Below are 13,418 nucleotides of genomic sequence, written 5' to 3' on the forward strand. Positions count from 1 at the left end.
CTTCACATCTTTGGACTGTGGGAGGAAACCAGAGCATCCGGAGGAAACCACCTAAACTCATGTTCTCTGGGTTATTACCATAATCTCTGGATTGTTAGTCCAGCAATATAATCAATACACTCCCCTCCCTGAGAGTTGAAATCTACTCCATTAAATGGTCATTTATTCCATTGTAATTTGAGAGTCAGGACCACTAATTGGGTTCCAGCATCGCAAAATATGTGAAAACTGTTAGAATATTTTTATCTTTCTGTTCACTGTTCTTTCCACAATATCGTATCAATTCCTCTTTACTGTACTGTGATTAATTTGACCTTTGAGTTGTGACTCTTACATTAAATCATGGCGTCTAATCCCTCTATCCTTTGATCTGTCAGTCTGTGGCTCCAGGTGGTATCTAACACCAGGCCATCTTTCTGTGTGAGCAGTAGGTGTATGTTGGTTCCTGTTTTGCTGATATTTGAAGTTTGATGAATACAGTGAAACTTCACCATTTATTATCGCAAAGTGAGAGTAGAATAAACAAACCACATATGATGGGAAATGTAAAATAGAACACGAAATGATGTAACGTACAGCAGGCCCATCAGTACCTGGAAACTAGAATCAATGCAACAGAGTTTACCAGGTCAGGTCAACTTCTTCATTTGACACACCCCAGGCCCATGTGTCATTCCAGCTGTTTAGAAGCTCACTCTTCAATGGGTAAATGGCAGCAATGTCAATAGGGCAGATTGTTTTCTTACTGAGGGAAGGCAGAAAATCACTGGCACTTTCAGTCCAATTCCCCAGTTACACAATCTGCAGGAACCTTCCCAACAAGATATTCTCCCTGGGTCACCCCATGCAGTGGGTGTTTGTCCCTATTGGATGGTAGGATCTATTCCAGCTGAACATATGACTCTATTAACAGACCCTAACCCCATCCTGACTCCACACAGGTTCACTTCCCAGCAGAGTCACTGGGCACGGATACGGAGCAGGAACCCTGGTACTTTACCCTCAAACCCAGGAATACTGAGTGTAATTGTCAGTGTCCCACTGCAGCCCAGACTGATCCCCCACCCTGGCTCCTTCCTTCTGCCCAGTGCCCCATTGGGGAGCATTCAGCCCGAAATCCTGCAGGAGCTGGGCTGTGGGTCCGGGCGGCCGAGTCATGTGACCCTGTTGCTGGGCCTCTGACGTCACAACGAGAGATGACACTCACTCAGCTCCAGCTGGAAACTGGGAAACGGCCAATAGGATTTCAATAGGAGTGCGGCCGCTTAAAGGGGAGGGACAGGAAACCAGACACAAATGTTCATAGAAAGAAAGCAGAAATGATTATAAATTACAATATTCACACCGCCACAGTCAGTCCCGGTCTGGATTCTTGCAGTGACTCCAATTGTCTCTCTCCATTTGGACTGAACTGATTGGACTTCAGGCTGAAACAAATTAAAGATGAAACAGGAAATAAATAGATTGAACAACAGTGTAAATAACAGGAGAATGGAGTTAACGGGACAAATCTTCTGGTCGCTGGATTGTCAAGAGTACAGACATACGGCTGAAGATAAACATCAGAGCCTGACACATGGGCCTACGTGGGAATTGCCCCGTAGGTTTATATTTCCATTGGGAACTCCCTTGCTGCCCGGGACCCTGTGTCTCTGACTCTGAATTAGAGTTGGAGACTTCAGATAGATCCACACGACTTAACTGATAGTTACTCAGGTAATGTTAGAAAGCACAGCCTGGTCTATTACCTGGTTAACTCCAAAACTGAGTCCCCCAGTCACCCCACAAAGACCACCATACTGCGCCTTCCACAATATTACTGGCACCCCGATTCATGTCAAAATGTCCCCCAACCACCACACCAACCCGACTACCTCCCCACCAACTACCCCCTTGAACAAACGTAACAAATCCTCCCAACTTGACCACACTCAACCCAACCTCTCCTGACCTGTGACCTAACAACCTCTGACCTAACCTCATTACTCCCAACTCAACCCAACCCCACTACCTTCTCCAACTCTGCCAACCAACACCAATCCCTCACCACTCAACCAGATCTGACTGGACCCCAACCACATGACCTGCCCCGAACTACCATCCAAACCCTGACTAATCCCCTCAACTCAACATGACTACCACCCGACCACTCCCCCAACAACAAAGACTATTTCCCCAACCTGTCCTCAGGTCCCTGACTAACCATTCATTCGCCTACAAACCTATCCTTTCACTCCACCATTAACTAAAATGAACTAAAAGGTTGAACTTAAACCTGACCTTATAGGAACATAGGAATTAGAAGCAGAAGGAGGCAAATTCAGCCCTTTGAACGGCAGAGCAGGCTCAATCAGATCATGGCTGATCTCTCCCCAGTCTCAAATCCAGCCCCCCACCTCTTCCCCATGCCCCCTTATCTCTTTTTTTATTTGAAATGTATCTATCTCCTCTTTGAAACTATTCAACGATTCAGCCTCCACCGCACTATGGTGCAGCGAATTCCACAAATTCCTCTGCGAGAAGTAGTTCCTCCTCATCTCAGTGTTAAATTAGTCTTTTATGCGGCACCTTGTCAAACACCTACTGGAAGCCCAGATATACCACATTCATAGGCTCCCCTCGATCCACTTTGCTGGTTATGTCTTCAAAGAATTCAAGCAACTTTGTCAAGAATGACTTTCCCTTCGTAAAGCCACGCTGACACTGGTGGATTGAGCTTTGTATTTCCAAATGCTCATTCATTTCCTCCTTAATGATTGAGTCCATCAACTTCCCCACCACAGAGACCAAGCTAACCGGCCTACAGTTTCCTACTTTTTTCCTCTCTCCCTTTTTGAATAGGGGCGTCACATTAGCGTGTTTCCAATCCACCGGGACCTTACCAGTGAGCAAGGAATTTTGAAATATCACAACTTAATGCATCCACTATCTCTGCTGCCACCTCCACTTCCCTAGGGTGCAGGCCATCAGGTCCTGGAGATTATCTGCCTTTAATCCCATTAGTTTATTCAATCCCTAGGGATGGTTATTGCACCAAGTTCCTCTGCATCAACGACAGTTTTTGGAAAATCTTCATTATTCTCTACCATGAACATAGAGGCAAAATATTGGTTTACTTGGGCCAACTCTTTCCTCAGGCCTGTATAATTACCTCTGCCCAACTCAAATTCTAGTTTGGTTCTCTGTCTTCTCTCGCTCAATCGGAATCTGAAATTCTAGCATGCTGGGATCACTCTTTCCAAGAGGATCTTTGACAACAAGACTATTTATCAACCCTTCTTCATTACATAATGCTGAATCTAAAATAGTCTGCTCTCTGATTTGTTCCATAACATGTTGCTCTGAGAAACAATCCCTCATACACTCTATGAAATCTCCCTCGAGGCTACCTTTGCCAATTTGATTAATCCAGTCAATTGCAGCTAATGCTGTAAATTGGGGTGTGTGCTCTCTCTTCCCCAACTCTACTCTGCTCCAATGGAGCTCCCCAGGGTCACTGTGCTGAACACCTCTGGAGAAATATGCAGTAGTTTCAGGTTAGGAGAATCTTCACGTACAACAGCAAACCACTTACCATTTCCTTCTTAATGAAGCTCAATCCATCATTGTGCCTATGAAAACAGAGACCTCAGAGTGCTGTTTTGAGTGCACGGTGAGTACTGTTTGACTAAGAGGAGTGCTTTCGGAGTTGGATGAAAACGGAGTTAAAAGGAGGTAAGCAGTCATTAAACTTGCTTTCAGGGTGAGCTAAATTAGTTCTTATTTGGGAAGTTAAAAGCTTTCCAAATAAGTGCATTCTGCAACAGGAATCAGCTGAGTCAGTTCTCAACTGAACTTGGCTGGTTGTTTGTACCACTAGTTAAAACCAGTTCCAGGGCTTTGTAAGTTGTGCCTATAAAAACAGAGGCCTCAGAGTGCTGCCCTGACTGCACCGTGAGTGCTGCCTGACTGAGAGGAGTGCTTTCGGAGTTGGATGAACACAGGGAGTTGGGTGAAAGAGGCAGCAGTGGCTACAAGCGAGAGTGCTGATTGGTAAGTAAGTGTTATTTTTTCTTTTTGCTCTTGACATTGTAGTTGTTGTTGTTGTTGTTGTACACTACTATAGTGTTTCTGGGTAATTTCTGTGGTTTATAGTTTGAAAAGGTTTTATTCGGTAGTAACAAGGAGCAGGAAAAAAGGGCCCTAGAAAATTGGATATAATCTGAAACAAAACATCTTTCAAAAGTTTAATTTAAAGGGGTAAGACATGACAGGAGAGCTCCAAGCCGTGGTTTGCTCCTCTTGCTCCATGTGGCAGGCTGGGGACAGTTCCAGTCCCCCGGGTCAGCATGTGTACAGGAAGTGTCTCCAGCTACAGCTCCTGGAAGCTCGAGTTTCAGAGCTGGAGACACTGTGGAGCATCCGCGAGTCAGAGAGTATCGTGGATAGCGCGCATAGAGAGGTGGTCACAGCACGGGCTCAGACTCCGCAGGGAATGGGTGACCACCAGACAGAGCAAGAGAGATGGGCAGGTAGTGCAGGAATCTCCTGTGGCCCTTCCCCTGCAAAACAGATATACCGCTTTGGATACTGTTCAGGGGAATGACCTCTCTGGGGAAAGCAGCAGCAGCCAAACTCGTTGCACTATGGTTGGTTCTGCTGCAGAGGAGAGGGGTAAAAAGTGTACCAGTGCAATAGTTATAGGGGATTCAATTGTAAGGGGGATAGACAGGCGTTTCTGTGGCCGCAAACGAGACTCCAGGATGGTATGTTGCCTCCCTGGTGCTCGGGTCAAGGATGTCTCGGAGCGGCTGGAGGACATTCGGAAGGGGGAGAGCGAACAGCCAGTGGTTGCAGTACACATTGGTACAAACAGCATAGGTAAAAAAAGGGATGAGGTCCTAAAAGCAGAATACAGGGAGCTAGGGAGAAAGTTCAGAAATTGGACCTCAAAGGTAGTGATCTCAGGATTACTACCGGTGCCACGTGCCAGTCAGAGTAGAAATGAGAGGATATATCGGATAAATAAGTGTCAGGGGGAGGGTTTCAGATTCCTGGGGCATTGGGACTGGTTCTGGGGGAGGTGGGACCTGTACAAATTGGACGGGTTACCCCTGGGCAGGACTGGGACTGATGTCCGAGGGGGAGTGTTTGCTAGAGCGGTTGGGGAGGGTTTAAACTAATATGCCGGGGGATGGGAACCTATGTAAGGAGTCCGAGAAGGAGGGAGCAAGGACAAAATGTGGGGAGAATGTTCCAACTACATCAAAAATCAGGAAAAAAGTTAAAAGGAAGGAGAACTCAGGAGATGTTATTAATGGAAGTATTAGAATTCAAAAAGAAGGTATAAAAACTAGCATAAAGGCACTTTATCTGAATGCTCATAGCATTCGAAACAAGGTAAATGAGTTGACAGCACAAATCATTGTGAACGAGTATGATTTGGTGGCCATTACAGAGACATGGTTGCAGGATGGTCACGACTGGGAGTTGAATATCCAGGAGTATCAAACTGTTCGGAGGGACCGACAGGAAGGTAAGGGAGGTGGTGTAGCTCTGATATTTAAGGATGATATCAGGGCGGTAGTGAGAGATGATATAGGTTCTATGGAAAAAAAGGTTGAATCCATTTGGGAGGAAATTAGAAATAGTTAGGGGAAAAAGTCACTGATAGGCATGGTCTATAGGCCATCAAATAATGACATCATGGTGGGGCAAGAAATAAACAAAGAAATAACTGATGCATGTAAAAATGGTACAGCAATTATCATGGGGGATTTTAAACTACATATCAATTGGTCAAACCAGGTCGGTCAAGGCAGCCTTGAGGAGGAGTTCATAGAATGTATCCGTGATAGCTTCTTGAACAGTATGTAATGGAACCGACAAGGGAGCAAGCTGTCCTAGATCTGGTCCTGTGTAATGAGATGGGAATAATTAATGATCTTGCAGTCAGGGATCCTCTTGGAAGAAGCAATCACAGTGTGGTTGAATTTCTGGTTGGCGATCAGTGACTAGATGGAGCGTGAGAAGGTAAAATCCAATACCAGTGTCTTGTGCTTAAACAAAGGAAACTACGAAGGGATGAGGGAGGAGTTGGCTAAGGTAGACTGGGAGCAAAAACATTATGGTGGGACAATTGAGGAACAGTGGAGAACTTTCAAAGCAATCTTTCACAGTGGTCAGCAAAAGTATATACCAGTGATAAGGAAGGACTGTAGAAAGAGAGATAATCAGCCATGGATATCTAAGGAAATAAAGGAGGGTATCAAATTGAAAGAAAATGCATACAAAGTGGCAAAGATTAGTGGGAACCTAAAGGATTGGGAAATATTTAAATATCAGCAAAAAGCCACGAAAAAAGCTATAAAGAAAAGTAAGATGTATTTTGAGAATAAACTAGCTCAGAATATAAAAACAAATAGCAAAAGTTTCTACAAATATATAAAATGAAAAAGAGTGGCTGAAGTAAACATTGTCCTTTAGAGGATGAGAAGGGGGATGTAATAACTGGAAATGAGAAAATGGCTGAGGCATTGAACAGGTATTTTGTGTCAGTCTTCACAGTTGAAGACACAAATAACATGTCAAAAATTGATGACAGGAAGGCTATGGCAGGTGAGGACCTAGAAACTATCATTATCACGAAAGAGGTAATGTTGGGCAAGTTAATGGGGCTAAAGGTAGACAAGTCTCCTGGTCCTGATGGAATGCATCCCAGGGTACTAAAAGAGATGGCGGGAGAAATAGCAAATGCACTAGAAAGAACAAAGAAACTATTAATTAGTGGTAATTTACCAAAATTCGCTGGACTCTGGGGTGGTTCCCGCAGATTGGAAAACAGCAAATGTGACCCCACTGTTTAAAAAAAGGAGGTAGACAAAAGGCAGGTAACTATAGGCCGGTTAGCTTAACTTCTGTAGTAGGGAAAACCATAGAATCATAGAAACCCTACAGAGCAGAAAGAGGCCATTTGACCCACCGAGTCTGTACCGACCACAATCCCACCCAGGCCCTACCCCCATATCCCTACATATTTACCCGCTAATCCCTCTAACCTACGCATCTCAGGACACTAAGGGGAAATTTTAGCACGGCCAATCAACCTAACCCGCACATCTTCGGATTTTGGACAAATAATTCTTGAATCTATCATCAAGGAAGAAATAGCGAGACATCTGCACACAAATTGTCCCATTGGTAAGACGCAGCATGGGTTCATGAAGGGAAGGTCATGTTTGACTAATTTGGTGGAATTCTTTGAGAACATTACATGTGCAGTGGACAATGGGGAACCTGTGGATGTGGTGTATCTGGATTTCCAGAAGGCTTTTGAAAAGTGCCGCACCAAAGACTGCTACATAAGATAAAGGTGTACAGTGTTACGGGTAATGTATTAGCATGGATAGAGGATTGGTTAACTAACAGAAAGCAAAGAGTGGGGGTAAATGGGTGTTTTTCTGGTTGGCGATCAGTGACTAGTGGTGTGCCTCAGGGATCAGTGTTGGGACCACAATTGTTTACGATTTACATAGATGATTTGGAGTTGGGGACCAAGTGTAGTGTGTCAAAATTCGCATTTGACACTAAGATGTGTGGCAGAGCAAAGTATGCAGAGGATGCTGAAAGTCTGCAAAGGGATATACATAGTCTAAGTGAGTGGGCGAGGGTCTGGCAGATGGAGTACAATGTTGGTAAATGTGAGATCATCCATTTTGGTAGGAATAACAGCAAAATGGACTATTATTTAGATGGTAAAAAATTGCAGCATGCTGCTGTGCAGAGGGACCTGGGTGTCCTTGTGCAGGAATCTCAAGGAGTTGGTTTGCAGGTAATTAAGAAGGCAAATGAAATTTTGTTCTTTATTGCTAGAGGGATGGAGTTTAAAAACAGCGAGGTTATGTTGCAGCTGTATAAGGTGCTGGTGAGGCCACACCTGGAGTACTGTGCACAGTTTTGGTCTCCTTACTTGAGAAAGGATATACTGGCACTGGAGGGGGTGCAGAGGAGATTCACTAGGTTGATTCCGGAGTTGAGAGGGTTGGCTAATGAGGAGAGACTGAGTTGGGGCTATACTCATTGGAATTCAAAAGAATGAGGGGAGATCTTATAGAAACATATAAGATTATGAAGGGAATAGATAAGATAGAAGCAGGGAAGTTGTTTCCACTGGCGGGTGAAACTAGGACGAAGGGGCATAGCCTCAAAATAAGTGGAAGCAGATTTAGGACTGAGTTGAGGGGAACTTCTTCACACAAAGGGTTGTGAATCTGTGGAATTCCCTGCCCAGTAAAGCAGTTGAGGCTACCCTCATTGAATGTTTTTAAGGCAAGGATAGATAAATCTTTGAACAATAAAGGAATTAAGGGTTATGGTGAGCGGGCGGGTAAGTGGAGCTGAGTCCATGAAAAGATCAGCCATGATCTTATTGAATGGCGGAGCAGGCTCGAGGGGCCAGATGGCCTACTCCTGCTCCAAGTTAGATTTAGGCCAATTTATATTTTAAAATCCAATTTATATTTAAATTTTTAAACCAAAAATTAACACAAACACTCACTTTATCCACATAAGACTCCTGCAGGTCAGTATGGTGCGGTGGAGAGCAGGGACAGCTTGGTCTGTGAAGAGATTTGTTACCAGGTTCAGTTTCCTCAGTGAGCGGTTTGTACTGAGAGCGGAGGCAAGATCCTCAGCACAAGAATCTGTGAGATCATTTTTGCACAGACTGGGGATCAGAAAGGAAAAAATAAGGAATTAGGGTAAATCCCCAGTGTTTTAAAGAATGTCATTATTAATGGTAACTATGAGACATTCAAAAATCAAACTTGTGTTTATTTAACTTAACTTAGAATCTCTACAGTACAGAAGGAGGCCATTCAGCCCATCAAACTACACTGACAACAATCCCACCCATCCCTATCCTCGTAACCCCACATATTTACCCTGCTAATCTCCCTGACAATAAGGGGCAATTTAGCATGGCCAATCAATCTAACCCACACATCTTTGGACTGTGGGAGGAAATCGGAGCACCCGGAGGAAACCCACGCAGACACGGGGAGAATGTGCAAACTCCACACAGACAGTTACCCAAGGCCGGAATTGAACCCGGGTCCCTGGCGCTATGAGACAGCAGTGCTAACCACTGTGCCATCATGTCGCCTTAAACAGTTACTTCAGGCAAATCCCTGCATAGAGGCTGACTCGAGTTGGACAACATTTAATTGAATTGATTTTTACTGGAAATGCTCAGCAGGTTAGGCAAATATTTGTGAAAGAGACAGAGTTAAAGTGTGAGCTTTCATTAGCACTGGGAAATGGCAGTGAATTGAGAGTGGTGGGTGGCTGGGGAGGAAACAAAAAGGACAAAATGGAGTGATTAAATGGCAAAAGGGATGATGGGACAAGACAAAAGCACAGGATCCTCTTGTCCTTACTTGGAGTGGCTCAGGAGGGACATGGGATAGTCAGTCGCTCGGGGATGAAGTTTGTGGTGAAGTTGAAAATATTTTATGGGTTGTGATTTTACCAGAAGCTCTGAAGTCCCAACATTGGGATTGGAAATGGGCGGTGTGCCCATGTGGGCAGGATAGACAGAGTTATGAAGATGATATTATCAGAGCTGGCAGGTAGGGGGAGCTGTCCACTCAGGTGGCATGGGCGGGGCAAGTCCTGGTTCAGGCAATGCTGGAGCCATTTTCAAAGGTAGCCAATAGCACTTCCAAACATGGCAGCTCTGGCGGGAGCAGCAAATGAAGGGCTGAAATGACAGAAAGCAGATCAAGGCTTGCTGCTCAATTACTAATGCCTCCCTGCAGGTGCTTCTCCCAGCTGCTCAGACTCGGAGGGAGGTCCTGTTCCCTCAGGATAGAAGGAGAAGATGACCCCATCTATCCAAAGATGTGCGGGTTAGGTTGATTGGCCAGGTTAAAAATTGCCCCTTAGAGTCCTGGTAGGTTAGAGGGATTAGCGGGTAAATATGTGGGGGTAGGGCCTGGGTGGGATTGTGGTCGGTGCAGACTCGATGGGCCGAATGGCCTCCTTCTGCACTGCAGGGTTTCTATGATTTCTATGATATCTAAGCAAATATTCATCATGGAGTGCGGTTACAAGTGGTGTACCTCAGGGATCTGTTTTGGGGCCACTGCTGTTTGTAATATTTATTAATGATCTGGATGAGGGTATAGTTGGGTGGATTAGCAAATTTGCTGATGACACCAAAGTCGGTGATGTGGTAGACAGTGAGGAAGGGTGTCGTAGTTTGCAGGAAGACTTAGACAGGTTGCAAAGTTGGGCCGAGAGGTGGCGGATGGAGTTTAATGCGGAGAAGTGTGAGGTAATTCACTTTGGTAGGAATAACAGATGTGTTGAGTATAGGGCTAACGGGAGGACTTTGAATAGTGTGGAGGAGCAGAGGGATCTAGGTGTATGTGTGCATAGATCCCTGAAAGTTGGGAATCAAGTAGATAAGGTTGTTAAGAAGGCATATGGTGTCTTGGCGTTTATTGGTAGGGGGATTGAATTTAGGAGTCGTAGCGTTATGTTGCAACTGTACACAACTCTGGTGCGGCCGCACTTGGAGTACTGTGTGCAGTTCTGGTCCCCACATTACAGGAAGGATGTGGAGGCTTTGGAGAGGGTGCAGAGGAGGTTTACCAGGATGTTGCCTGGTATGGAGGGGAGATCCTATGAGGAGAGGCTGAGGGATTTGGGATTGTTTTCGCTGGAAAGGCGGCGGCTAAGAGGGGATCTTATTGAAACATATAAGATGATTAGAGGTTTAGATAGGGTGGATAGTGATAGCCTTTTTCCTCTGATGGAGAAATCCAGCACGAGGGGGCATGGCTTTAAATTGAGGGGGGGTAGTTATAGAACCGATGTCAGGGGTAGGTTCTTTACCCAGAGGGTGGTGAGGGATTGGAATGCCCTGCCAGCATCAGTAGTAAATGCGCCTAGTTTGGGGGCGTTTAAGAGATCCGTAGATAGGTTCATGGACGAAAAGAAATTGGTTTAGGTTGGAGGGTCACAGTTTTTTTTTTAACTGGTCGGTGCAACATCGTGGGCCGAAGGGCCTGTTCTGCGCTGTAATGTTCTATGTTCTATGTTCTATGTTCTAAGTCTGGATGGAGATTGCCGAAGAGGTGAGCAGGTGTGAGACTCGTGGTTGCAGTGTGGCAAAAGGATCCTGATGCGTTCTGACAAGGTGAATGCAGCACAGCCTGATATATGAATAAGAATATGTTGCAGGGGATCAAATTAAGCTAATGAAAACATATATAATCATGGGTTTAAAACACTAACACAACACTGACACCGAATGAATGATCTTAGACTAAAGAATGTATTGATAAGAGACTGTCAGTGTAAAAGGCAGTTTGATTAAATAACAAGTATTTCTCATTTAAACATGTATTTTGGATTTCTAAAGCTATTTCTTAGAATTTATTTTGTAAAACTTCAGCCAATGGCAAGGTACAGCAAGGTCTGATGGGATGAGACACTCAGAAGTGAACCACATTGCCTGTTGAATGTGGACATTTTTATCAGAAGATGTCAGGAACAAAATGGCTTCCAAGACCAGCTCAATGAATAAGAGCGAGACAAAGCTGAAAGCACAGGTGCAGCCGGACGTGAACACTTTCTCAGGGTCTGGCTTATAGCGACGTGAATGTGAATCTGTGAGAATATTAACTTTAACCTTTGCTGTGTTGCTGGGCAACCAAGGGCGGTAACATCCAATATTAAGGACAAGCAATATCCCATGAGGTCAGGATGTAAGTTGTTATTGGCCTGGAGTTGGTGACAGGGATGATTATTGACTGATTTGTATTAATGTTTACTGGATTATGCCCACCAGGAAGGTGGGAGATAAGATTATGAGAAATGTATAATTGGCCTTACGGAGGCATTGTATTTTCAGAGTGGTATTGGGTTTGCCAGAGCCTCCTAGTGGGGTGCTGAGCCATATAATTCTCCCATTCGATCTATTGGTCAATAAAAACACGTCTTGGAACAGGACATTTGTTTCGCGAGTTTCTGTGTTTAGCAATTCAGTCTCACAGAAAAACCCTCTACATGATGGAAGTGAAATTGTAGAAAGAACATCTGCACCTAGGCACTGGCAATGCAAAGGCATTAAGCATCAGAGACATGTCAGCTAGGCTGGCACCGGCATAAGCTAGTAGAGGTGTTAACAGAGAAAGACTACAATACCAGGACCCTGCCTGGGATGGAACATTTAAGTTATTTAAGTTCTCCTTGGAGAGACGTAGGATGAGAGGAGACCTAATAGAGGTGTATAAGATGTTGAGAGGCATAGATCAGGTGGACACTCAGAGGCTCTTTCCCAGGGTGGAAATGGCTGCTACGAGAGGACACAGGTTTAAGGTGCTGGGGGGTAGGTACAGGGGAAATGTTAGGGGGAAGTTTTTCACACAGAGGGTGGTGGGCGAGTGGAATCGGCTGCCGTCAGTGGTGGTGGAGGCAAACTCAATAGGGTCTTTTAAGAGACTCCTGGATGAGTACATGGGACTTAATAGGATGGAGGGTTATAGGTAGGCCTAAAAGGTAGGGATATGTTCGGCACAACTTGTGGGGCCGAAGGGCCTGTTTTGTGCTGTAGTTCTTCTATGTTTCTATGAAGAGAGGTTTGCTCGGGTTGGGTTGTTTTCGTTGGAACAGAGAAGACTGAGGGGGCGACCTGATCGAGGTGTACAAGATTATGAGAGACATGAACAGAGTGGATAAGGAGCAGCTGTTTCCCTTAGTTGGAGGGTCAGTCACGAGGGGACATAGGTTCAAGATGAGGGGCAGGAGGTTTAGGGGGGATGTGAGGAAAAACTCTTTACCCAGAGGGTGGTGACGGTCTGGAACGCGCTGCCTGGGAGGGTGGCAGAGGCGGGTTGCCTCACATCCTTTAAAAAGTATCTGGATGAGCAGTTGGCACATCATAACGTTCAGGGCTCTGGGCCAAGTGCTGGTTGGTGGAATTAGCTGGGAGTTTAGGTGTTTCTAATGTGTTAGTGCGGATGCAATGGGCCAAAGAGCCTCTTCTGCTCTGCATGATTCTATAATTCTATAAACAATGATTTTAACAACAATAATGGCAATATTGGCTTTAAAAATAAATTGTGTAACTAAGAGTTAAGCATGCTGGGGATTTTTGGTCAACTTATAATTAAAAACAGATGCAGAGCGTAAAGTTGCTGTGAGCCATGGCCTGACCTGGGAACTGTAATCTGAATCTTCCTGTGTTGACCAAATATTGGAAGTTGTTTATGTTGACTGAGACCTGATGGCACCGAGTTTTATGGGTTTTACGTGGGTCTTTTAATTGACTTCATTTAAATTTAAGACATAAACTTGACCCAGACTTCTCACTTTCACAGCAAAGACCAAATTCTATCATATCATGTATCTATCTAGAGGCAGCTTTAGAA

At 44.8% G+C, this 13,418-nt stretch overlaps 1 protein-coding gene across 4 annotated transcripts in view; it reads right to left on the reverse strand.

Moving 5' to 3' along the window:
• Positions 1-253: 253 nt before the first annotated feature.
• The window catches only part of LOC144505268 (NACHT, LRR and PYD domains-containing protein 3-like), an 87,598-nt gene continuing 74,433 nt past the window's right edge, over positions 254-13,418 (reverse strand). For 3 of the 4 annotated variants that reach the window (XM_078231319.1, XM_078231321.1, XM_078231322.1), the window contains 2 exons: positions 8,537-8,704; positions 630-1,427 (listed from right to left, as the gene is read on the reverse strand). In XM_078231319.1, the coding sequence (XP_078087445.1) occupies positions 1,340-1,427; positions 8,537-8,704 (256 nt within the window). In that variant the 3' untranslated portion in view covers positions 630-1,339. Of the gene's footprint in view, positions 594-629; positions 1,428-8,536; positions 8,705-13,418 lie in introns of those variants that run through there. The other variant, XM_078231320.1, reaches the window with a different exon arrangement.

Source organism: Mustelus asterias, chromosome 16 (assembly GCF_964213995.1).
Source record: "Mustelus asterias chromosome 16, sMusAst1.hap1.1, whole genome shotgun sequence".
Classification (NCBI taxonomy): domain Eukaryota; kingdom Metazoa; phylum Chordata; class Chondrichthyes; order Carcharhiniformes; family Triakidae; genus Mustelus; species Mustelus asterias.